The sequence below is a fragment of the Ananas comosus genome, linkage group 9 (genome assembly GCF_001540865.1).
Source record: "Ananas comosus cultivar F153 linkage group 9, ASM154086v1, whole genome shotgun sequence".
Lineage (NCBI taxonomy): Eukaryota > Viridiplantae > Streptophyta > Magnoliopsida > Poales > Bromeliaceae > Ananas > Ananas comosus.
In genome coordinates, this window is record NC_033629.1 from 9,619,314 (window position 1) to 9,645,240 (window position 25,927).

The following is a 25,927-nucleotide window of genomic DNA, read 5'->3' on the forward strand; positions in this document are numbered from 1 at the left end:
ATATTAGCAAATAACCCCACTCTAGCATTTGTAAGTTCATCTCTACCAAGCGCGGTAGCGACGAGGGCGGTAAGAGGACGGGGAAGCTCCTGCTTCTTGGGTACCCTTGCTTAGCGTAGAGGGGGTTGGTTTTTTTTTTTTTTTTTTACTGGCTCGGCTTCGGCATATTCCACTCTGGGATCGAAGGTGCATTTTCGTTTTGATTCCTTTGTTCTAATTTTTTTTTCTTTTAAAAAAGAAATTAGTTTGTGATCCTTTAGATGGATTTATCTTTTTGGTGATGATAATCGATTACTGTTCTAATGAGCAAATTGGAAATTCTGTCTATAAGAGGCCGAAAAGCTCATTTCAGCTTTCTTTTAACTCATTTCAGCTTTTTTACTTTGTTTACCAAATGTTTAACTTTTGCTTCTCGAGTAAAAAAAATAAAACAGGTCAAACAAGCACTTCATATTGCATTTCTCTGTGTGTGCGCGCGCGCGCGCGAGAGAGAGAGAGAGAGAGAATCGATTGCCGTTCGAATTAGCAAATTGGAAATTCTATTTGTAAGGCCGGACAGCTCATTTCAGCTTTCTATTTTATTTTCCAAAATGTCTGATTTTTTGCTTTTTAAGTAAAAACTGGAGAGAGATAATCGATTGTTGTTCGAATTAGGAAATTGAAAATTCTATCAGGAAGGCCAGAAAGATTATTTCAGTTTTCTATTTTATTTACCAAATGTCTGACTTTTACTTCTTGAATAAAAAAGCTGTTCTAGAAAACAGATCAAACAAGAAGCATATTGCATTTCTGTGTGTGTGTGAGAGAGAGAGAGTTGCATTTCTGTGTGTGTGTGTGTGTGTGTGAGAGAGAGAGAGAGAGAGAGAGAGAGAGAGAGAGAGAAATCCATTGTTGTTCGAATTAGCAAATTGGAAATTATGTTTGTGAGGCCGGAAAGCTCATTTCAACTTTCTATTTTATTACCAAAAAATATCAGACTTCTGCTTCTCGAGTAAAAAAGTTGTTCTGGAAAACGGGTCAAACAAGAACTTCATATTGCATGTGTGTCTGCCTGTGTGTGTGTTTTATTTTTGGGTGAATGGTGGTGGGGCTATTTTGTAGGTCAGTGAAGTAATCCTGGAGTTCTAGCTCTTGATATAAATGGCTCAGATGCTCAGATAGTGCTTATTGTCTATTAAAAGAGATCGCAGTAAATTGCGCCATTGGTCTCTCAATTTAAGTGAAATTTTCTTTAGCTTATGGAATTTCAACTTCTGTTTCAATTGGACACTTAGTTAAACTCCATGTAGTTTTCAAAAGAAAACGGCTAAGTTGTAGCCAATTCAGTAGCCACATCATCTCTGAGAGATGACAAGGCTTCTAACTTATCGCTTGGCTATGATCTGTCTGCTGATTTAGTTGTCTCTTCCTAGTGATGTACTAGTTGAATAATAGCAATCTTGAGATGATGTTGCTGTTTAATCAAGTAGCAGCCGTTGTTGTGTCATCTCTTGGCAGTCGAATCAGCTGTCATATCACTAGTTCATTAGAAAAATTGATTGGAGTCTGAGGAGCAACATGATTTAAGTATAATTTAAAGTCAAATGCCTTGATTGAAACAAATTGAATTTTGATGACCTAAATGAAGTTTCACCATAAGTCCGGTGTTACGACAAACGCACAAATAGAAACGAAATGACGAACACAAAAAACAATCAAACCACAAGCAGAAAATAAAGAGACACATATTTACGTGGAAAACCCTTTGCAGGGAAAAAACCACGGGCGAGGGAGGATAGAACTTCACTATGAAACGAAAAAGGGAATACAATGTTCTTCAGATTACAACCGACCACGATCACACGCCTCTAGGGCAAAAACGAGAAGGAAAACTCATAACAGGTTTCGGATCCAATCCGTACCGCGGGGGGCTCCGCCCCCCCGCACCCCCTAGCGAATGTCAGTGGTGGGCTACGGGCTCGGGCCTGTCGGCCCGAGCACTCCGCTACCCACCACAGACATTCATTTTTCCTCCATAATTTTCTTTTCCAAATTGGTCGCACCGCGAAGCTGTCGGCTAGTCGTAAACCCGAACCTGAATCGATAGTAGATTTCGAGTCACATCTAACATCCGGGCAACTAGTGGTGTGATTTACCCAAAGAGATAGTAAAACCAACTTTTTAGCACAAAAAATATTGGTGAAAATCTTATATTGTGGCTTTGATAAAACTTAACATTGCTCCACTCACCCCTTGCTCTTACAAACTGTTGCAAAAAATTTACATCAGTGATAAGTCCATGCAAGGGAATTTTGCTGAAGTGCTTCTTTTGAAATCAGCATAGTGGTGAAAAACAGGAATCATGAGACCCATCCTTCCTTGTTCATATTCAGGATTCATATTACCAGGCAAATCTAGGGTGACATGAAGGCTGAGTTGCCTTGAGCTTGTTTTAGTACTCGCCATTGAATGGGCGTGGTCTTTTTTTTTTTTTTTTTCTGTTGAGTACAATTTTCTTACTATTTGTTTTAGGGGAGTTGGAAATGTGGAATTAAGTAACTCATGGAAGTTATATCAATGTTTATATGCAGGTTTTTGGTCAACCTTTTTGCAAGCTTTATCTCTTACATCTTTTAGATCTGAATGCAGTGTAGTGCAAAAGAGGAAACATTGATGGAGCAGGATTAAATACATAAGAGTGCTAATTCAATGCCATAGTTCATATTGCATTATAGCATGGCCAGCGATTTGACGAAATTATGTATGAGGCTTCAATATTTGCCGCTCCTAACTTAATATAGAATGTAGTGCAAGATTTCTCTTCTTTCCCCACATTCTTTTATTCCTTCCTTTGCTTTGATTTTTTTTCTTTCTCTAAGTAAACAATAAACCCACTACAATCTTGTCCACTGCTCTAACTTAATCCTGTGGGAGAAAAAGTGAATAACTAGGATAACCATAAAACTATATATTTAGGACGAAGTGTAATCTCATAAGCGTTAGAATCTATACCTTGTTGGATTTAGTATGGTCATACTTCTATGAAGTGCTTCATACAATTCATATTACAAATCTATGTTCTTTTGTTGTAGATTTAAGACAAATAAGAGATTTAAGGCATTGCATTTTGTTATTTGCAAAATTGCACAATTAGTGGTATGGTCATGACATTTACCTTCATTAATTTTATTTGGTGTATAATTTAGCATTTCTATCTTATCAGCATTTGCCATATGTTATTGATGTCAGTGTTTGAAAAGACGCAAGGCGCAAAAAGGCGCAAAGGCTTTATGGAGCCTAGGCGCGAGGCGCACCGCGAGGCGCGCTCCTCAAGAAGGTGAGGCGCATATCTAATAAAAATAAAACACTCTTAACAAGCCTATTTTAAATGGATATTTTATATTAAAAAATTCTAAAATAGCTATACAAAAACAAAATAACCATAAAAATGTAAAGAAATCGCATGCATAAATGTTCTCAACTAAAAAATAAAAAAAATTATGTTTCAACTTTCAGCTTTAAAGTGTTTGCTGTTGCTTCTTTCTTCTTGCCGCTGCTATTTATTGCCATTGGGGGGGTGGAAGAGAGAACGACCAAGAGAAAAGGAAAAGAAAGCGTTCAATTAGAAATTTTTTTAAAAAAGTTTCTTAACATTTTAGAATATATTGAAGAAACTCAAAACCCAAAAACCCACACCGTAGACACATTAAACGTAAATATCACGAGGCGCGTCTGAGACGCGCGCCTCACTCCCTGAGGCATTGAGACTCGTGCCTTGCGCCTAGGCACTGAGGCGCGCACCTGAGGCGCATCTTTTCAAACACTGATTGATGTTCAATTGACGTTGAGTATTAAAGAGTTCTAAAGTTGTTGGACACTAAACAGCTAATTGGCATGTTGTTTTGCCAAATTAAGCACTATGCCGTTTCATCTTTAGTTATAATTAATTGGCTACATTGGCTGCATATTTTTCTTGTAACTTTGCATATCAACTCTCTTTGTAGATTTTGTTTATTTATCTTTCATGTCCATCTTGTTTGTCACTTCTTATCTCTGTTGTTCTGTAATAGAAATCTGCTTTCTTGTTAAACCATCATATACTTATTCTTAACTCAACCAGCAGTACACGGCATGGAATATGGATTTGGAGCCCACGAGTATCCGGCCAGCGGAGTGTTTGAGGTGGAACCAAAAAGTTGCCCCGGATATGTATTTCGACGCTCTGTGTGTCTAGGAACAATCGACATGTCCCCTTCGGAGTTTCGCCTTTTTATAGAAAACCTTGCGGGACAATATCATGGCGACACATACCACTTAATTGCCAAGAACTGCAACCATTTCACCAATGATGTTTGTATGCGTTTGACTGGAAAGTCCATTCCAGGATGGGTGAATCGGCTTGCCAGATTAGGTTTGTTGTTTTTTCTTTCATTATCTTCTCATTTTTGACATTCTGAAGGGAGCTAGGTACTAATTCTCCCTTGATATTTTTCTCAAACTTTCAGGTTCATTTTGCAATTGTCTTTTACCGGAGAGTATTCAGGTGACAGCAGTTAGACATTTACCATCTCATGCTGCATTTTCTGGTAAGTCTGTTTTTCTCTTCCATCTCAGTAACTTCCCACCTAAAACTACAGAGACTTTTTTCTTTTTTTCTTTCTTTAATATAACTTGAGCAAATATTCCAGTGCTGAATGCTTGGTCATTTTCTCACTTGTAGCCTACAAATTGTCGATTTGATACGTTTCCTCTGTGTGCTTTGGATGTCATTTATGTGGTATTGGGGTTTACGGCTAGTTTAACCACCGTGTATCCTCATACGTTTCTGAGTGCTCTAAATACTCACTGCGCTTTGTGGTCTTGTCTAGCTCAAGAAGAACTAATAAGTCAAAATATTTTGAGTTATTCTTAACATTTCATGATTGTATCCTCAATTCCTCATACATTTCTAAGTGCTCGAAATACTCGTTGCGCTTTGTGGTCTTGTCTAGCTCAAGAAGAACTAATAATCAACATGTTTTAGGTTACTCCTAACATTTCATGATTGTTCAACATAATATCCTTTATGCAGAATGTAATTTCTCACTCTTTTACCAAACTAAAGGCTTTGCAATAAGCACTGTCTTTGCCAGCATCAATTATTTGCGAATGAAATCCTTTAACTATTGGCTACTCTTCATGGAAATGATTGCATTTTTCAGAAGATGAATTGGAGTCGATTGTTTCGTCCACAATTGATGAAAGCGATGAGGAAGACTCTGATCATCACCTCCTATCAACTCCGACTGTCGATCTTGCACTCTTGAGAGACAAACCGATTGTAAGGCTTGCTAAAGATGCTCTTTAAACTTGTTTGGTGATACTTTTAGATATATATATGTATTAGAGTATCGAACCACGAGTTACTGCCTGTTTTTTGTGACCCTTTTGTATCCTAACATCAATATATAGTTTGTTAATCATCGGTTTAACTTGGATTCCTTTGCCATACTTTTTAAGTAAGAGTGAAAATGCGCTTACGATGGCTTGTATCAGTTCTTCGTGGGATCTTGTTCCTGCTACGATTGATGAAAATGATGAAATGAATCCTAAAGTTAGATTTGGGGAGTAAGAATAGTTTGAAGTTAGGGCATTTATTAACTCTTACAGAAATTGCCTTCTTAGCATCAATTACTATCTGGCAGATGAGAACTGAACCGTGCTGTGTGACACTTTCTATTTGATTTAACAGAGTTTTTAAGTTAAGGGACTTAAAAAAAGTGTGTTGATATGTGATCAAGATTTGACCACAAATATGAAATTTCAGTACATGGTATGAATAACAAAATTCAAATTTTAACTATTTTCAAATCTGAGCCAAATTGAAAATCATATAAACCAACCAAATTGCCTTATTTTGTCTGGCTTGGTTTGAAACCAAACTGTAAACATCCGTGGGATCTCAAGCAGAGAAGTCTCTCACCTTGTTGAACCACAAGAGTGGATGTTTGGGAGAGATCAGCGAAATCAGAGATTGGACGCGGAGACTCTCCGGAAGCCTTCGGTTTGTGATCATCGACCCTAATTTCGTGTACAGCATTACAGTAAAGTCGAGATCGGACATAGGGTTAAAAACTCGCAACATCAGTCATTTTGGCTGTTATATTTACATAGAGAGACTGACATTGCATTGCAGATCTTCTTATTAAAGAAGAAATTACTATCTGAAGAAGAAGAAGAAGAAGAAGAAGAATCAGGTGGAGAGGGAGAGAACTTGATGTAATTTGCCAAAATATCATAATCTATCTGGAAAATTAACTTCAATAACTGTGCCCTAGGTAACAGATTCTTGCTGAGGATTTAGGCTTCATTACTGTAGTATTATGCGGATTGCAATGCCACTAATTTTACTTTTGATAATAGATCATCCAAATTGACAATCAGCACTAGGATGTAAATATTAGTTTTAATTTTAAAAAATAGTGATTTAAAACTTCTATTTAGCCCTTGGGCTTTCTGAATAGCCCAACATTCTATGGGTCTTGTGTAGAAGCCTGTACTTAGATTTTTACATGTGAGATTTAGTCCTACATTAAAAACCAAAAACTTGTTGTGAGTCTTTATATGTTTTCTCACTCTCAACTTAGTTGTTCGGGAGAATATGAGAGTAGATCTCTCGACTAAACATATCCATGCACGGCACCCGCACAAGCTGGGTCGTGCGAGTAGCGCTGCGCGCAAACTTGGTTCACTTACACATTTTCTTTTTATTTTATTTTTTTATTGAGATTTAATATTATCTATACATATAATAAAAGGCGAACCCCCAACATGCCACGCGTCGCCTCCGCAGTGAACCCCCGCCCTGCGGCGAGCTCCCCGCGTTTTGCGGGAGCCTCGCGCGCGAGAGAGAGGGAGAGAGAGAACAGAGGGAGGAGAGAGAGAGAGAGCATACAGAGAGAAGGGGAGGGAGAGAGAGAACAGAGGGAGGAGAGAGAGAGGAGAGAGAGAGAGAGCATACAGAGAGAAGGGGAGAGAGAGAGAGAACAGAGGGAGAGAAAGAGAGAGCAGAGTAGAAGGAGAGAGAGAGAGAGAGAGCCCTCTCTCTGCTCGCGTGCGCCTGCGAGAGGGACCCGCGCACATGGTAGGCCCCCCCCAGCTCTCTCTCTCTTTCTTTCTCTCTCTCTCTTCCCCTCTCTCCCTCTCCCCACCCCCATCCCCCGGTGCCCTCCCCCTCTCTCTCTCTCCGCGCGAGAGGGCCGTGGGTCGGGTACATGGTGGGCCCTTCCCCTCGGCTCTCTCTATCTCTCTCTCTCTATCTCTCTTTCCCTCTCTCTCTCTCTCTTCCCACCCGCCGCTCTCTCTTCCCCTCCCCCCCACGTGCGCGTGACCCGCGCCCGGCGGGTGCGCGTCGCCCGGGGGGATTCCCGGCCCGCGCCCCCCGCGCGCGTGCTTCCCCCTCCTCCTCCTCTTTACCTCCCCTCCCCCCCACTGCTCTCTCCCACTCTCCCCCCCCCTCTACTCTCCTCTCCTCTCTCTCTTCCCTTCTCCCCAGCGAGCTGCAGCAGGAGGCGCGGGCCGACGGTAGTGGGCGGCTGAGCCGCGGGGCGGCACGTGGGGCGGCGCGCGGGCGCGGGCGCGCAGCGGGGCAGGCGCACGGGCCGAGTGCCAAGGGGGAGAGAGGAAAGAGAGGGAGAGGAGAAAGGAGAGAGAGGGGTCAGGAGGAAGAGATAGAGAGAGGGGGAGAGAGAGACGTAGAGAGAAGAATTTTATAGTTTTCTATTTTTAAATTTTATATAGATTTTAAATTTCAAATCTTTAAATTTTAATTTTTCCTTATATATATATATATATATATATATTTATTTATTTATTATATATAATTTTATATTTAATTTTTTTTTATGTTTACAATTTTAACTTAGATCTTAAAATAAAAAAATTAAACAAATTTGTTCAAAATATTTGATAAATTACGCAAATTTTCCGACGCGAAGCGCGAGCCTTCACTAGTTTTACTTAATGATTACCTTATCTTGGTAAGGGCCTAATTTGGATCTTGTCCATATCTGGTCCAACCTCGGTGAGGGCCAACGACTTACCTGAGAAGGAGCCGTTGGACCTTACTTGGACCTTACCTGTATAAGAGGGAGAGGGTGCGGTGGTCATGGGACAGAACTAAACCTGAGTAAACCTGTGCTTCACCTCTTGCATCTCTTAATCATCTTCTTCCTAAGCTCTTTTTAGTCTGAGCTTTTACATCTATTCTACATTGGACTTTACATTGCATCTTGCTATTTTGTTGGCTCTTTAAAAGCTTATTGAGTTCATGTTGCGCCACCTTGAAGACGTGCCGACAAAATGAACAGTGGTTGTTATATCGCTAGGAGTGATTTTCGAAACCTTACACGTGGAGGGACAAGAGTGATTGTCGGAGCCCCGTGTGTAGAGGGACAATCTCGCTTTTAGGACATTACTTTGCATCCCTCGACTCATAGGCCTCATCTGATTTTTTTCATCTCTATAATTTTTACTATTTAATTTTTGCTTGCGGTTTTTCAAAACTGAACCTAAATTGTTTTGGTTCAAAATTATTTAAAAGAAAATTTTACTAAAGATTTAGAAAGATTTTTCCAAAGGTATTTTCTAGACCTCTTAAACTCTCTAGAGAAATTAAGGTCTTTTATATGATTGTTGTTTTCTTATTCTTTAAATAAAATTTTATGTGAAATAGCATAGAAAGAGAGAGTATATTGCTTGCAATATTTACATCTAAGATATTTGCTTAGCAACAAAAATGAAAAATTTAAAAATAATTTTTTTCACTTTTCAAGTTTTTCTTAAAAAAAAAAAATAATAAATTTCCATCCATCATTTGACCAAAGTATATTACAAGCTCACTATCATAACAACAAGAAAAGAAAAAAAAAAAATCTTCCAACTGATATATCAGATTATGTAAAATTAGTGTTTAAAAAGATAGGGATAATTGCCTATATATCCCTCAAAACTTCGAAAATATTTTATTTATTCCTACTTTTTTTTTCTTTCCAATATACCGCTCATATGTTCCTCCGTTATTCCAAAATACTCTTACAGTTACCATCCGTTAAGTTAACTTGGGTCAAATATCTAACATAGTTAAAAAAAATTAAAATATTAATTTTGCTCTTAACTTAAGGGCAAATAAAAATATTGGTGACGGTAGAGGGGTATATTTAAAAAGACCAAAAGTCAAAATACTTTTTGTGCCCCTGACTTAAGGGCAAATAAGAAAAGTTGATGATGGTGGAAGGGTACATTTAAAATGACAAAATAATAATTTTATACAGATAATATAGTTTATTAACAGATTTTAACTCTAGGGGTATATTTGAAATATGTTGGAACGTGAAAAAAATATTTTTAATATTAATCTCTTAAGAGGGATAAATTAAAAAGTCAGAAACTTTTTAAAGGTATATAAGCAATTGCCCCAACAAAATGATAAATAGAGTAACCTGGCCAAAACCGAGGCCTAAATTTCATACTTTTTTTTTTACAATATATTTTTTTTAATGCATCAAGTGACCGTCAAAATGAATGGATAAAAATGAATACAGAGTAAACATGAAAAATACAGTTAAGAAAGTAAAAACGAGGCCTAGATTATTTTTTTTAGTTCCTAAAATTTTCTTCCTGTCCCATCTGTAAGTATGCTGACGTAAAATAGGTGGATAGAGAGTACGCAGCGTTTAGGCCAATGTTGTTTACCCATAAATAATTTTTAGATTAAATTAACTACTCGTTAAACTTAAGTTTAGATAAAACGATTTTTCCTACTTGTTTGATACAAAGTCAATAGCTTTAAAATTATAGTTAGTCCACATTTTTTAATTTACTTTAATAAAATTTCCACACTAACACATGAAAAGATGAAAAAAAGGCTAAAACAATTAATTTGTTTTTTATTAATTTTCAATCCCTTTCTCTTTCGTAATCAATTTCGATACCATGCAAGACAAAGTGAATTACAACCTTTTGGAAAAGTAAAGCCACAGGTACGGGTGGCAATTCATTGATCTTAGGAGTGACAATCCAGTTCGCTGTTTGCGTACCAGCTCGTGTTGGGCTCGAAATGAGCTCGAAATCGAATCGCTCGTTTAGTAAATAAGCCGAACACGAGCTGAATTTTTCGACAGCTCGTTTAATAAACAAACACGAGCTGAGGTCAGTTCGCTCGTGTTCGGCTCGATAACAACTCGAATACATATATTTTATATTTATATAACTTATTTAATTTATATTTATATATATAAATAAATAATTATATATATAATATATATATTTTTATTATTTAATTTTTATCCCAACTTAAATATAAAGTTCAACTCAATTATAAAAAGATCTATTTATGTGTAATATTTCAAACATTAGATCTAATGGGTTCATAAATTTATTTTCTTCAAATAACCTTTCTAATATTTTAACTTATTATTCGTGAGTCATCTCATATACAGCTCGTTCATAAACGAGCCGAATACGAACTGAATTTTTCGGCTCAATACTTTAATGAGCCAGCTCAAGATCGACTCGTTTATAAAACGAGCCGAATACAAGCCTGCCCCAGCTCGTTCATGTTAACACCCCTACCTATAGAGTGGAAGAATTTTCTATTACATATTTCAACCTAGCTGATTTTGTCCATACTGTTAAGTGAATAAATGTCTGTTATAGACCATAAAACATTATCTATTTTATAACCTTTCAATTGTTAGGTAAATAATTTTAAAAATTTATAACTCAAATGGTGTAAATTATATTTAATAATATTGATTCTTAATTCAAGTGCCTTTTGTTAATTTTTTTAGAAAGATTTTTTTTAAATTTTTAGAATCTTTGTTATGAAATAAATTCTTAAAAATTTAGGTGTCTTACTAAACCGGACTACCNCATAGTTAATCTCACATAAATTTTTATACGATATTGAATGACCCAAAATTCTATATTATTTCAAAACATGGCGAAAATAAAATAAGAGTAGAGAATAACAATTTTATGTGACTCAAAATTTATAAACTATATAAAGTTTATATACTTTACTCTAAATTTTTTATGATCACGTTATGTGTGTTTTGAACAATAGCATAAAAATTATATCACAAAAATTAATCTAAACACACAATTTTATAATCATAAATTAATAAACAAACGGGTAGTATAAAAATCATATATAGCAAAAACCAAACGTAATACATGTTTTTTATATATATAGACTTTCTCAAAAACAAGTCACATTATAAAATAATTATAAGCCAAAATTACATATAAATATATATATATATATATATATATATATGAGTTTGACTGGGCTACTATCGGTAGTAAACTGCTCGGTTTACTACCGATTTGTTTTTAATGATAGAGCTTCCAAATCAACGATCGGCATCGTTGAACATGATCTAGACCATTTAAATTATCTAGAAATCAAATTTCATGATTTTTTTGCATCACTAACTGAACGATTAAAGGATCACAAAATCTATAATTTTAATGGCCGATATGGTGCGTTTGCTCGTTTAACGGTATATAAGAATTCAAATCAACTAAATTTTTATTAAAAAATTCTTTAAACTATTTAAAATAAGATCTAGACTCTAGATCTCAAATATAAAAATTGTATCATCACTTTTTGAAGGATATTCATTTCCAGCCATTCATTTTTCTGTTCACTTGATGGACAAGAGAACAATATCGAAAATGTGTAAAATTTGATTTCCAGATAGTTTAAATCAAGGTTTTAAGTGCCGGGGCGTGCCGTACGACACGCCCCGTGCCGTACCGTGCCCCCAAGAAGGGGGCACGATACAGGGGGGGGTTTCGCACCCCCCCGCGCGTGCCGGCGGCACGTTGGTGCGTGCCGCTGGAGACAAAGCGGCACGCACCAGCGTGCCGCCAGCACGTACCGGCGTGCCGCCGGGTTTTTTTTTTTGGCCATCTATATTGTTTTTTTTTTCACTTTTACTTATTTTTTTGACATCGTGATGCCTTTTTGTCAACTCTTTTTTTTTTTCTTTTGCCTTTTGGCTTTTTTTTTGGTTTTTCTTTTATTAAATTAAAAACTTATAATTTAACTTATTATTTATCTGATCCATATGTCGGCCCGAGCCCTCCGCTTCCATCACTGACATCCATTTTTTCTTCACAAAATATTTTATCAAAATTTGTCGCACCGCGAAACTTTCGATAAATCAAAGAAACAAAAATCGATTTCCTAAACAAATTTTGATCAGATATTTTTAATAAGAACAAAAAAATAAAAAATATAAATGTAATATTGGGAATATATGAATTTCTCACAATGCCAGCAATACTTGTATCAATATTGTCAAATAAATTTTGTATCCGCAGATAACAATATGACATATGATCCAGCGCGACGATCTATGTGAAATTAAGCAGTCATCTCTATATAAAGATGTAAATTTAAATAATTATTGTACTGTGAATTTTATTATTATATTTTAATTTCTATTCTATATCAGATATAGCTGTATTTTACTTACAAAAAGCTTTCATGCATGTTATTTGATGAGTATAATAAGATGTACATAATAAATATTCATATTATTTTGTTTAAATCTTTCAAAATAATATTATAAGAGTTTACTGGAACCAAAAAAGCTAAAATAAGTCCGTGCTAAAGCGTGCCAGCAGGAGGTCGTGCGTATCTGTCGGCACGCAAGCGTACCACGTGTCGGCACGCAAGCGTGCCCGTGCCGTACCGTGCCAGGGACGTAACGGGACGCCCCCGTGCCACGGCACTTTAAACCTTGGTTTAAAGCACTTTAAACCTTGGTTTAAATAGGCATTATTCATCACTCTCGTATACAAGGATTGACCTTTACTATTATTTCATAATAATAATAATAATAATAATAATTGGTATAATGAAAAGCTAACCTCCAAGAGTGCCCTATTGAACTGTTTCGTGTGTGTGCTGTGTGAACCTGCAAACAACATACTTAATTCTCGCGTAAATGCATGATGATGACTCGGAGATGGAACTAAAAGTTATCACCAGAAAATTTGTCCGGAAAGAATCCGGTACTTATTGAGGAGAACAAGACGCGAGGATACCTGCAATCTCAAATCGGCAACGCTCATATGCTACATCAGATACACGTATATATATGACCTTTCAATTTGAAATTACCACGTGTATGTTACAATTGCATGGATTGAAGTAGGGAGTTTATACAAATATAAATACATCACCGGCGCGCCGTTAGTAGTTTTGACCCCGTGAGTCGTACTCGAGCTTGTAGCCGTCGAGCCTTGCTCTTTAAATACTAAGAATCGGATCGAATAGGCCGACAAAAGAAACCATTCATGTGGCTTCTCATTTTTGAAGTAACTATAGAAGAAAGTGGTCGATAATGTGTTGTATAACATCTGCGCCTTCTGAATGCATAAAGGAATCCTTAACCTGCCATATCATTGGTATCTTATATTGAACTTAACCCACAATATATCTTTCAGAAAAAGAAAGAATTAGACCACAATCTTAGAGAGAGAGAGAGAGAGAGAGAGAGACCTGAATGAGGCTGTGAGCCGCGAATCGCTGCATGCTGGTGTGAAAGCTAACATCAACTCTCTCCCACGACAATCGTCGGAGCCCGGTTACGAGCTCTTCTGCAAACATAAAAGGGAGGAGCTGAGTATATAAAGTTTGTCATGGTTTTTGTATTAACAAGGAAAAAAAGAATTGAATCCAAATAAGTATATATTTTTAAATTTGTTCACCTATATGTGGCATGAGCCATGAAGTTTGTAAGAAAATAGTACAGAAGTTTTCTTGCGAATATAGAGATAAAAAGAAGAGTCAATACTAAACACAATTTGAATCCAGAAGTACTCGGGTTTCATATAATAATCGCGTAGCTTTGTAAAATCAGCTCTTTAGATACATTAGGATGAGAAAGTTATCCGAGTCGGATTCAAGTGCACATGTAATATGGATACGAACCTTCTAGCATATCAAAATCACCATTGCTAACTGCATTCTCAGTACAATTTTCGGGATTTTCTCCCTTCACCAGCTCCTCATGAACAACATGGGGGTATATATTTGGAGAATCTTCCCACTACAAAAATATATGTATGTAAACAAAAAAAGATAGGAAAATGTTTACAACTAGATTTACTAATGACAGAGGGAGGGAAAAAAAAAAAAAAAAAACGTACAGAACTTACATGGACTATGGGTCATGTTGAGTTGACTACCCATACTTCAAAATTTTGACCCTGCTACCATAGTTAGTTAATTCGCGAATTATTCGCGAATTATTCGCGAATTTTTGGAAATCCGAATTAAACGGCCATTTTCGAATTTTTGGAAAAAATTCGGGAAAAAACGGAATTTTTTGACGAAAAATATGTGTTCGCGTATTATTCGGCGGGCCGAATTATTCGGCCCAAAAAAACGGACCAAGCCCGCAGCCTGCAACCCGCGCGCCTGCCCGCGCCTGCCCGCGCTCCCGCATGGGCTCTTGGGCCGGTTGGCCCAAAACAGTAAAATACAAATAAAAAAAATAAAAATCTTTCCAAATACCTTGCCTAGATCAAAAAAAAAAAAAAATTCTTTTCGAATTTTTACTTAATTAGCTTAATTTTGTAGCTATTTATTCTTATATTTTTAAAAGATATGAATATTTATGCTAATAGCATAAATCTTGAGAGAAAAAAAAATTAATTTAATAGCCGAATTTTTTATCCCGAATTTTTAATTAGTAAACGTATAATATATGTATAAATCACGTATCCGAATAATTGATAAATCCATTTTTTAGCCGTATTTTTCAACGAATTTAAAAATTCGAAGATGAATTTTATCCGAATTATACCCGTACCGAATTTTTGCCGAATCCGAATTAACTAACTATGCTTGCTACTCAACCTTTCAATTTGTTTAATTCGAGTCAACCAACAGCGATTTGGCTTTAAAATTTAAACTAATTCCTTACTTTAATGAATTTATAGTTGTAAGAATTGCATGAAGTATACTAACCAAACATATAAAGATAAACGACGCATTCAAATTTTGAAGTCAAAGTGCTGTTGACTGCTCAAATTAAAAAATTGAAAGGTTGAATAGTAAAATCAAAATTTTGAAAGGTTGAAAGTTAACTCAAAATGGTCTATATAGTTCAGGTAAGTTCTCTATGTTTTTCCTAAAAAGTATAACGAGACAGCAATTCGAAATATCATTTAATCATCATTAAAAAAAGATAGTAGAGTTACCGTAGGTAATTCAGAGTTTCGTCTTATAGATGACGTCCTCCAGCCAACAATATCTTCAAACACGTTCAGTTTTGGAAAACAAGGGATACTTTTTAGGGTAACTTGACTGGGTTTACACAGGGATAAAAGGTATGCATGGCCCTTGTAGTTTCCTAAGATTCTGATTTAATCTTTGAACTTTTCACTTAAATAGTTCAGTCCCTGAAGTTTCCTGGAGTCAAACCTGTGGCGCAGCTAGTTGCACAAAATCATTGACAACTGTTATATCAAGCTCTGCATGTAAAATGACCATTTTAGCCTCCTTTCAAAAACTCACCATATGAAAGATATTTTATAGGAAAACAGTCAAAACGATCTTCCTACACGAAAAGAATCGTATTTTGAGCAAGTAACATAACAGGTCACAGATTTTAAACAGCTGACAGCGCAAGAGGTGCGAATGCAGAATACAGGAAAATTCAGGGACTTAATTATTTGAGTGGAAAGTTCATGGAGTAAGTTGCGAGTATACTATCTGTGAATTTAGCCCTCCAAATGACAGCATACTGAACAGAATGATTACCAAAGGATTGGACAAAAGGATACGATCATGGCCAACATTTGCATATAAAACTCTACGTTTGAATGCTTGCAGGGCAGACCTGCAATAATGAAATATTCAATACCATTACTCTATGACTTAAATAACTGAAAAGATTCTCAATCTCAGGGGGAAAAGGAGAGGAGTTAAGACAAGAAAGCATTATACATGAAAAAAAGGTCCCCGCAATCATCCAACATGCGTCGCAACAATGGAGGCTTTCCCTCATCATTATCAGTGAGGAAAAGATGCTTGCCAGTTCTTCTGAATATCCAGTGGATTACACGAGATGCAAAATTCTCCATAGCAGTGAGACCAAATAAAAATGGAACCTGCAAATTAAATAATCACCCTAACTAATATATTGTGATTTCATAGAAGATTAAGTATCATATAAGATGACAGTGATGTCATATTATTACATGTACATACAGAAAAATTAAGTAAACATTTTAACCTTGCAGAAAGCATCTTTGCAATATTAGATGGGAAGAATCAAACTTCAAGGCAATTTAATAGGGGCCACATCTCCACGTACATTGCAGTTTCTAAACAAGAGCCAAACAATCAAGCTTGTGCATTGTTTCTAGATACAATAATTTGGACCTACACATGAAGACCCAACTATTACATTTCAGCCTACGCACAAATTCGACTTTGGGGAAATGAACAGTAACTCTACATTGGGGGTGCCCTCACCCGCTTATCCGGCTTTGACACGGAAAGAGTTGATGCATTTTATTCAAATTTATGGATTTTATTCAATTTTGACTGAGGGATCAATTGAATAAATGAGGGATCAAAAATATAATTCATAATTCATATACTGGTATAGTGTTTTATATTACTTAATACTGTAATAAAAGCTTGTGGTAAGCATTCTGGTGCCCAGTGTGCTGGGGATAATTTCTAAGTCACACATATAAAATGGCATCATGTGCAGGTGCATCTTCCAATACAAAAGTTATAATTGCAGCATTGTCAATTACATAAAGAATCAAACTGAATAGGCACAGCTGTAACTAATATATGTCCGACTAAATGACTTCTAATTAAACAGAATTTATAACTAAATTCAACCAAAACAGTTTCTTAGCATCTTTAGGGACAAAAAAAAGTGACATTGGATCAAAAGTCCTCTAAGAATATCAGAAAGTGCCATACACAAGAATATGTGGCCAGTATAGTTGGCAACCAGAGGTGATCTTTTACACATCAGAAATTTCTATACGCATGAATATGCGACCACGTGTTCACAACTAGAGTTGATCTTCATTTATAAAACAAGCACTTCCCATTTTATTACTCATGAATATGGTATAGCTAACTGGAAGATAAAATTCAGAAACACAACAGAAATAATTGTAAAAAGGAATTTCTACATAATTAAATTCAAAGAGGCCCCAACTAACCGACTTACAGCTCTATCAACCAGCTAAGTATATTCACATTATCATCCACGAGTGAAATCCTTTCTATTTAGTTCTCCAACAGTAAAAGCTCACAGTAAAGATTACTATATCAGTTTGAGGCAGTTATTTCTGTGCTATATGCACATGCATCTTGAGATAGGCCAGGGCATTATTTTTGGTATTCAATTTAATAGCTACCTTGTCAATTATTTTCTAGTATTGACATACAATTTTAATGAAAATATTAATCCATTTCTAACTCACGCAACCAGTATAGTTATTGATTTCCGTTCTTACAATAGAAAAGCTTGAAACAAGCACTTTGAGTGTGAAGCCAAAGAGAAATGAGAAATGCAAGAAGAAAATAAGGCACTGTCACTTTCACTTCATCAGCTAAACTCTCTGTCAATTGCCAGAAGTAGAGTAAACATTTTACAATAGTAAAGGACTGGAACGCAAAAATTAGGCCTCTCTCAGAACCCAGCTAGTATAAACCTATAGTCACATGACTGAATAATCGTAAAAGTACAGCAACAAAGGAAATATATATTTCCAAAAAAGATATGGATTAGGTAAGGAAAAATTGAGGAGACAAATGGTAAACTTTTGAAAGATGTTGTTGAAGAGTATAGCAGAATAAAACCCATTTTAGTTCATTAATTTGACAGTAGTACCAGTTTGAATATAAAACATGGCAGCTCTATTACTAAGTTAGTTAAACAAAAGTGGGAGAATTGGAGTCTATTCCGTATATGAGAGGTGTATAGAAAGTCAATTGTTTGCTGCTTATTGTTGGTTTGCAACTTGCGAAAGAAAAAAAAAGGAACATAACTAAATTGTTTGGATGGAAGAGGGATAACAAAATTCATGGTCTGATATCAATAATATAACTAACTAGGAAAAATCCAGTATTATCATCACAGAACTATTGATAGTGTAGGAACGAAGAAAGATATACTCGACATCTCAAGAATAACATCTTATGAAGTGAAGGAAAAAGAAAAAAACAATATACAAAAACCACATGCTTGCCACTGACAGATAATGCAAGAGAAATAGTCATGTCAAAACATGATCTTAACAACAGAAATTTTCTAAAAAATTTTAAAAGAGACAGAAAAGGCACCTGCTTGTTTCCCCTCGAACCAAGATGAGGTGTGGCAACAGTTATAAAATTTACTGCTTCGAGACCGCATATGCTACCCTTATAGTCAAAAGAATCACAACCTTCGTACTCTTCTTGGGATTTTCTTCGAGGTCTGTAGAGCCTACCAATAGCATATCTTGCAACCAATCCTCCTACAGAGTGGGCAACAAAGGAAATCTTTCGAATTTGAGGTCTTCTGTTGATAACTTCTATAACCTGATTTAATAGATTTTGTCAAAGACCCTAAAGACAGATATTGACACACACACACACACACATACGCATATATCATCCCTGTTAACTCTGAATTTTCGTTCGTACCATTAAAGAATTTAATTTCTGAAGTACATACTATTGTACTCAATAAAAAATAAAAAAAAAAGCCTCATAAAAAAATTTTCCAATACAAAACCAACTTTCACCCATGAATCAGAAGTCTCTCCAACTTACGATAAAGGCAGTTTTGTAAGAAGCAGCACTCTTGAGGGGTATAAATTAACTCAGAGTACACAGGGTTATTACTGCAAATGGATGATTTTTCAGGGATACATAGATAAAATGCAAAAAGAGAAAACTAAGGAAGAACAATAACTAATTACAGAGATAAATCATTTAAAAATTCAGGAAACTCAGAAACTGAGTGCACCAACTTGGAGAATAGAACTAACCTCTTCTGCCAAACGCTCACCCATAACATCAACACCATCTAAAGTAAGCCTATTCATGTTACGCTCACTACCTACAAAAAAGTGGAAATGCTGATTTCTCAAGAGACATGAGAACAAAAACTTATCAACGCAAAAAAAAAAAAAAAAAATTCAAGGAAAGTTACAAACTGAAACAAATAAAGGTAAAGGGAAATGGGAAAGATATTAGAAGGTCTTAATGAAATGTGTCAACGAGCAATTCACACTGAATAAACATGATTGATTAAGAGCATTGTCTTTTTACATAATATAGGGAAACACTTTGAAAAAGCTTTCTAAGCTGTTGTGCAAACATGGACATAGTAAATTGAGAAGCATAAATCATACATATAGCTTCCTGACTTCTCTTAGCAAAATAAAAAAATTGATAAATGTAGCAGAAAAGAAAAAAAGAGCAACTGACTACCAAATGCACCTTGTCTAAATACAAGGATTTTTGAATTACTTATGTATCTAGACTTCAGAAGAAAGAAAAACAAACGAAGAACGGAAACGAGTTCTTATATTGACCTTCTCTAAACTTGTAAATAAAGGGGAAAAAAAAAAAGAACGAATGGTCTTGCTCATTTTGCACAGCATAGAAATACATGATGATTTGCTAACCCGTCACAAATTATTGTGCTACCTAAAGTACAATAAGAAACTTGGCTTTCTAAGAAGATTCTCTGCTCTTAGCCAGCTTTGAATCTGTTGAACACTGTACAGGACTTAAGGATACATGCCGCAAATCAACAGAAAAGTATCAGAACCAAACTGACAGGATTTCAAGTACATATTATGCAGGATAAGGGAGTGAAGAGATCAATTATTCCAAACCTTCCTGTGTTTATCAGTTCGGGCCCTAGTTTACTACATTGAAAATTTTATTGCAACATATCGTATAACATATAAAGCTACTTAGATTAGTAAATGCTAGTGTAATGAAAATGTCAAGAAGAGGCGAGAAAGAAGGAGAAAATCTATCATCCGAAGGTATAAAGAAAATACAAAATTCTGAAGTGTAACATACAATGAACTATCACTTTATCCGGAAGCATTTTAACAAATTGTTCAGCTCCAAATTTCCAGTCTGATGTGCTGTAAAAAATATGAAACAAAGAGTTAGATGAAGAGAAGCAAAAAAAAATAATAAATAAAAAAGAAGAAGGATTTATGACAAACAGAAAGACAGCTGCAACAATGATTTTGTAAAAAACATTCAGATATATGATGCAATAAGCAAAGAAATGTCCTATTTGAAATAAGAAACTAAATAATGTTATAGATCTGCTTCTATGAACCAATCTGCAGTACCATTTCTTATAAATCAACTGTGTCATCTATTGATGAAGACAAATGTAGCAGCAATCTAGCAGATAATGGCTCTGGGATTCAGCCCGTCTATTAGAAAGTGCCATGACCACAATGTTGGGTACATATAGAATATGAGTAGGGAAGTAATTGTATCCTACCAAAGCTGTTGAGGGATCAGCTAACTCAATGAGAAAATGGCAATTCAATAAAATCAACAGTGATTCGTCTTCCACTCTCTAATAAGAAAAATTCAGCATCACTATTTTTTCTTTCCTCCTTTACTAAATGTGGAATAATAACCAAGAAAATAAACTAGCTTTCTGGGCCATGACAATGAGAACTATATTACAATAAATAAATAATAAATCCAAAATGCCGTCCAAATTTATGATTTCAACTCCAATTTTTATTTTTCCACCTATACCATATCCTATAGTCAAATTTAGCAGTCAGATGAGATTTTTCTTAGTAAATTCAAAGCCCCAAAAGTCAATGTGAACTAAACTGAAGACCTACCATAAAAACGTCTCGTATAACATCAAACACTTTCTGAGGCACGAAGGCAAGAAATCAAAACCACAAAAAGACCTAATTCACACTAAAATTCAGAGAAATTCAAATCAAAACTTACGAAAAATACCTCCTGGAAATCCCAGGAACCTCAGTGCAATGTGAACCAAATTGCAGATCTAAACATAAACATCTATTCGGACATCAAATACTTGATCTGAGAGAAAAATGTTAAACCCACACCACCAAAATCACATAGGAAATAATAATATAACCTAAATTTAGCTTCAAATTACCTTCATGCACACCCGTAATTAGCAAAACCAGAAAGAGATACCTAATATGCACAAAATTTAGAAAATGGGTGACAATTAGGCGAAAGTACCTCCCACCTACTTATTTCAATGTGAACTAAATTGCAGACAGAAACATTAACATATTTCTGGTATAACATCAAACACTTGATCTAGCGAGAAAGCAAGGAATTCAAACTACCAGAATCAAACAAAAAGAATAACTTTTCCTTCATTCAGCATCAAACTACGTTAGTGCCCTCCCAAATTTAGTGGAATAGACATGAAACTGAGAAATTCAGATTGATGGGCGGAAAATACCTTCTGAAAATCCAGTGAAACTCAGTCCAATGTGAACAAAAATGCAGGCCTAGACATAACATCAAACACCTGATCGTAACAGAATAGCAAAATCCAGACAACCCGAATCACAGGGAAAAAGAATAATTTCACATGATTTTTGCATCAAATTACCCTAATAGCATTCCAAATATAGCAACTGCAGAGAGCAGCCTAATAAACACAGAATTGAGATGAATTCCGGTTTGATTTAGGCAAAAATACCTCAACAAAACACTTTATTGCAACGTGAACCAAACTGCAGACCAAAATGTCACCGTCAGTTTAGCATAACATCAAACACCTAATCGGACAAGAAAGAGACGAATTCACAACTAAATTCCGCATCAAATTACCTCCATTCCGTTCCAAATTTAGCGGAAACGCAAAAAGAGACTCAAGCTAACACAAAATCGAGGCAAATTCGGATCATAATTGGGCGAAACACCCTCGGAGAATCTCATTCAACATGAACTAAGTTGCTAACCAAAACATTACATCAAACACTTGATCCGGCATAATTCCACCCAAATTCTGAATCAAATCACCTCAATCCCCTCCCAAATTTCGCGGAAACGCACATGACAAAAAAAAAATCCTGATCAACACAAATTTGATGCAAATTTAGATCAAATTCGGCGAGCAGTACCTCCCGAGAATCCCATGAACCATCACCACGAGGTGATCGGCCTTCGACGCCGCGCACTCCGACGAGCTCCACGCGTTCGTCCCGCCATTGGCGGTCTCCTCCGTGCGCACCTCTCCGACGTTCCCCATCACTTCCTTCACGAGAGCTTCACGCGAGAGAGAGAGAGAGAGAGAGAGAGAGAGAGAAGGTGTGAATAGAAGGGGAGAAAAAGAAGGGGGAGAAGAAAGGCGAAAAAGAAGAGACGAGGAAGAGGAAGAGGTGGTGTGAGAGAGAAGAGGGCATATATATAGTCTTCAGGGGGTACACTCACCGGTGGGTGTCGGAAGAGAGTGCTCACGCGTACCCAATAAATACCCCAAAACCGACCCCACTTAATTAGAGACTAGAAAAAAATCCAAAATTAGAGACTTAAAAAAAAAAAAAAAAAGACAATTTCTTATATACCCCTATAAAGTTTCCCTCTTTCATATCTACACTTCAAAAAATCAACTTTCTAATATATCCTTCTAAAAACCCGAACTCTTTCCAATAAACCTAGAAAATAGGGATTTATAAAAAAAAAATGAAACTTTTCAGAGTTATATTTGAAGGCGAGAGATAAATAAAAAATATCATAAATTTACTGGAGTAAATAGGAAATTATCTCTTAAAAATTATGTTACTTATTTTCTGGATTAAAAAATATATACATTACATTTATTTCGATTAAAGCAGTAAAAATTTTATAATAACATATTTAGATATCAAAATTTTAAAATATCAAACTTGCTCTTGTAAAATACATTTTTTTTTTAAGAAAGAAAATTTTACTCCGAAAGTACTCATAAAAATTAAAACCATATTTGTAGGAAAATTTATAGTTTATTATGTACAATATTTTTCAAATATTTGATGAGATTAACCGTTATAACCTTTTCTTCTAAAATATAATTTTATTAGAAATGATATGCAATCTTTAAGTAGCCTATACATATAAATATCATAATTATTTTAAAAGTTTTATATTTAGTAATAAATAGTCACAAAGATTAGCATTATTATAATATTTATTATTTATTTATAAAAAATAATTATTGAAATTCTGATTTTGTACTTATGAATTTAAAAAAAAAATAAAGGCTAAATTACAAAAAACCCCTCTTTCAAAACCCGCTTTTTCACTTTCCCCCCCTGTCATTTAAAAATCTATACTTTGCCCCCTTGTAAAATAAAAAATGTGCACTCTTCTTGTTGCTTCGCTTCCTCCGCCTCGCCGCCGCCTCGTCGCCTCGCCTTCATCCACTGCCTCGCCCTCGCCCACATCTTCATCTGCGTCCATAACCACCCCATTGCCTTCCTCCGTCGCCTCGACTTCGCCCTTGTTGCCGTTGCCACCACTCCATCCACCCCCACCTCAATTTCCTCTATACTGTCGCCGAAATCGAGGTGCGACGAGGCTGTAGGAGAAGAAGCGGAGCATGTGGAGAAGAAAATGGAGAGAAATCGTAGCCGATCGAGAGGCAAACCACGGCCGATCGAGGCCGCGGATAAGAAGGATGAGGGAGAAGACGAAAATGACAGAGGGCAAAATAGTCATTTTTCACACCGTACCCTCCCTGTGCATATTTTTTATTTTATAAGGGGTCAAAGTGTAGGTTTTTAAATGACAGAGAGTGAAAGTGAAAAAACGGATTTTGATAGGAGGGTTTTATGTAATTTAGCCAAAAATAAATGACCAATCACTTAATATTCTCATAGTACAAGAGTTCGTACCCTCCTAAACTAAAAGAGTTCTGCCCAAAAAACATAATTTGTTGGATATTAAAATAAGGCTCTATTTAGAATTGTACAAAGACTATATTATTACGTTTTACATATTATAATAAATCATGTATGATATAGATTTTATAATTGTATTGGAGATCGAATAAATATATTTTTATATACTAACATCTCAACTTCATTTTATAAGTCTTCAAAATATGTTTTGAAAATATATTTGAAGTTTCACACATAATTGTCGTGTTGAAAAATTTTTGTCGCGTATTAGCTCTTAGCAATAATTTTACATGGAAGGCAAATTATGCCATCATAAGGTAAAAGAAAAAAAAATTTCTTGGGGGAAGTTATTGGTGCCCATAACGAACCGATAATTTCTGAAGTGGGTAAGAGCATAGCGTCGACACGTCAGCTATAAGGTCGGTTCAGCTGTAAAATGGTGGACCGTGGAAAAAATTATATAAATAGCTTTTTTTTTGTCCTACGTGTCGACTCTCTTTCAATAAATTAATAAAATTTTCACCACGGGTTCTANGGGTGTGGGTAGCAAAGAGTGGTCATTAAAAAGCGATACATAAATAAATAAATAAATAAATAAATAAATACAACAACTAATGAATAAATAAATAAATAAATTTTAGTTTTTTTTTTTTTTGGCTATCTCAAATAATGTATGTTTTTCTTGAATAAGTTTTAATAATTTTGTTGAAACAATTAATTTTTTTTATTATAATTTTACTTTGTAATAGTATTTTTTTTATAATATAGATTATATTTATTATTTTTATACTAAATTAATATTTTAATTTTTATAAATTTTTATTTTAATAATATTTATCCGTCGTAGCGCGCATGCCACACATTAGTTGCGGGCTTTTTTTGCAAATAGCCCCCTAACTAATTTTTTTTTAAAATTGGCCCTATCAAAATTTTATTTGCAAAAATGGCCCTGGTCCCACCACGTCAGCGCCACGTCAGCGCAACATCAGCGCCACGCAGGCGGGGCTGGGCCATGTGTTTAAGTTGAACACGGTGAACCATTCACCGTGTTCAATACAAGGTTTTTGTATTAGACACGGTGAATGGTTCACCGTGTCCAATACAAAATGGTTAACTGCGAGGTATTTGTATTGGACACGGTGAATCAAGTATTTGTATTGGACACGGTGAATGATTCACCGTGTCCAATACAAATACCCACAACTTAGTCATTTTTGGCTAAGTTTGAGGTATTTGTATTGGACACGGTGAATCATTCACCGTGTCCAATACAAAAACCTTGTATTGAACACGGTGAATGGTTCACCGTGTTCAACTTAAACACATGGCCCAGCCCCGCCCGCGTGGCGCTGACGTGGCGCTTGCGTGGCGGGACCAGGATCATTTTTGCAAATAAAATTTTGACAGGGTCAATTTTAAAAATAAAATTTATCAGGGGGCTATTTGCAAAAAAAGCCCCATTAGTTGCATATAATGAAAAGAGAGTTCGATCCAGGTGGCGGGAGGGGAACCAGGAGCAGGGGTTGGGTTTGAGGGTTGGGGCCCACCCATGGGAGCGGTGTGGGTGGAGGATAGAGATAGGTCAGTTTTCTTTTTTATTTTTATTTTAATATTTCACTTTCTTCACTAATTTGGACCGAAGATTTGGCCTTTTTTTTAATTTAATCTAATTTTTTTCTTTCTTATTATAAAAATTTAATAATTTAATTAATTATTTTAATAAATTTAGTTATAAAAATTATATGAAGTATATGATAAATCAGTAAAATTAAATAACGCATTCAAATTTTGAAGTTAAAGTATACTAACGGACTGAAATCTAACATAAAAAAGATTGAATAATAAAAATAAAATTTTGAAAAGTTGGATAACTGATTCAAAATGGTTTTGTAGTATCCCTGGTGTTTTGCAGTTGTGAAATTTCAGCATCTGAGGCTTGTCGACAAATCTGGAGAGTGTCGAGACAAGTCCGAGTAGTTTTGGCGCGAAATAGACGCAA

At 35.6% G+C, this 25,927-nt stretch overlaps 2 protein-coding genes across 4 annotated transcripts; one reads left to right on the top strand and one right to left on the bottom strand.

The window, feature by feature from the left end:
- LOC109714883 (deSI-like protein At4g17486) lies at positions 145-5,576 on the top strand (the record flags this gene model as incomplete). Its single annotated transcript, XM_020239611.1, is given in 4 exon segments — positions 145-186; positions 4,103-4,390; positions 4,485-4,565; positions 5,181-5,576. Coding segments are annotated over 4 exon segments (557 nt in total), but the record flags the coding sequence as incomplete, so codon positions are not given.
- Positions 13,075-22,412, bottom strand: LOC109715436 (putative lipase ROG1). 3 transcript variants are annotated; one of them, XM_020240422.1, is made up of 11 exons: positions 22,171-22,412; positions 21,504-21,572; positions 20,096-20,163; positions 19,048-19,118; positions 18,359-18,595; positions 15,989-16,152; positions 15,826-15,881; positions 15,241-15,293; positions 13,967-14,084; positions 13,535-13,632; positions 13,075-13,426 (listed from the first exon to the last, which is right to left on the bottom strand). In XM_020240422.1, the coding sequence occupies exons 1-11, from the start codon at positions 22,296-22,298 to the stop codon at positions 13,355-13,357; spliced, it is 1,134 nt and encodes a 377-aa protein (XP_020096011.1). In that variant the 5' UTR covers positions 22,299-22,412; the 3' UTR covers positions 13,075-13,354. The 3 variants fall into 3 exon arrangements, with proteins under 3 accessions (XP_020096011.1, XP_020096013.1, XP_020096012.1); XM_020240424.1 differs by lacking the exon at positions 22,171-22,412 and adding an exon at positions 21,657-21,682; XM_020240423.1 differs by lacking the exon at positions 21,504-21,572 and having other exon boundaries at positions 22,171-22,410.

Coding starts and splice junctions, on each gene's coding strand:
- LOC109715436 (XM_020240422.1), bottom strand. CDS start 22,298: ATGGGGAACGTCGGAGAGGTGCGCACGGAGGAGACCGCCAATGGCGGG. Junction 20,164..21,503: donor TTTCACTGGATTTTCAGAAG/GTATTTTCCGCC, acceptor TATTTTTTACAG/CACATCAGACTGGAAATTTG. Junction 16,153..18,358: donor GTTCGAGGGGAAACAAGCAG/GTGCCTTTTCTG, acceptor TTTAATTTGCAG/GTTCCATTTTTATTTGGTCT.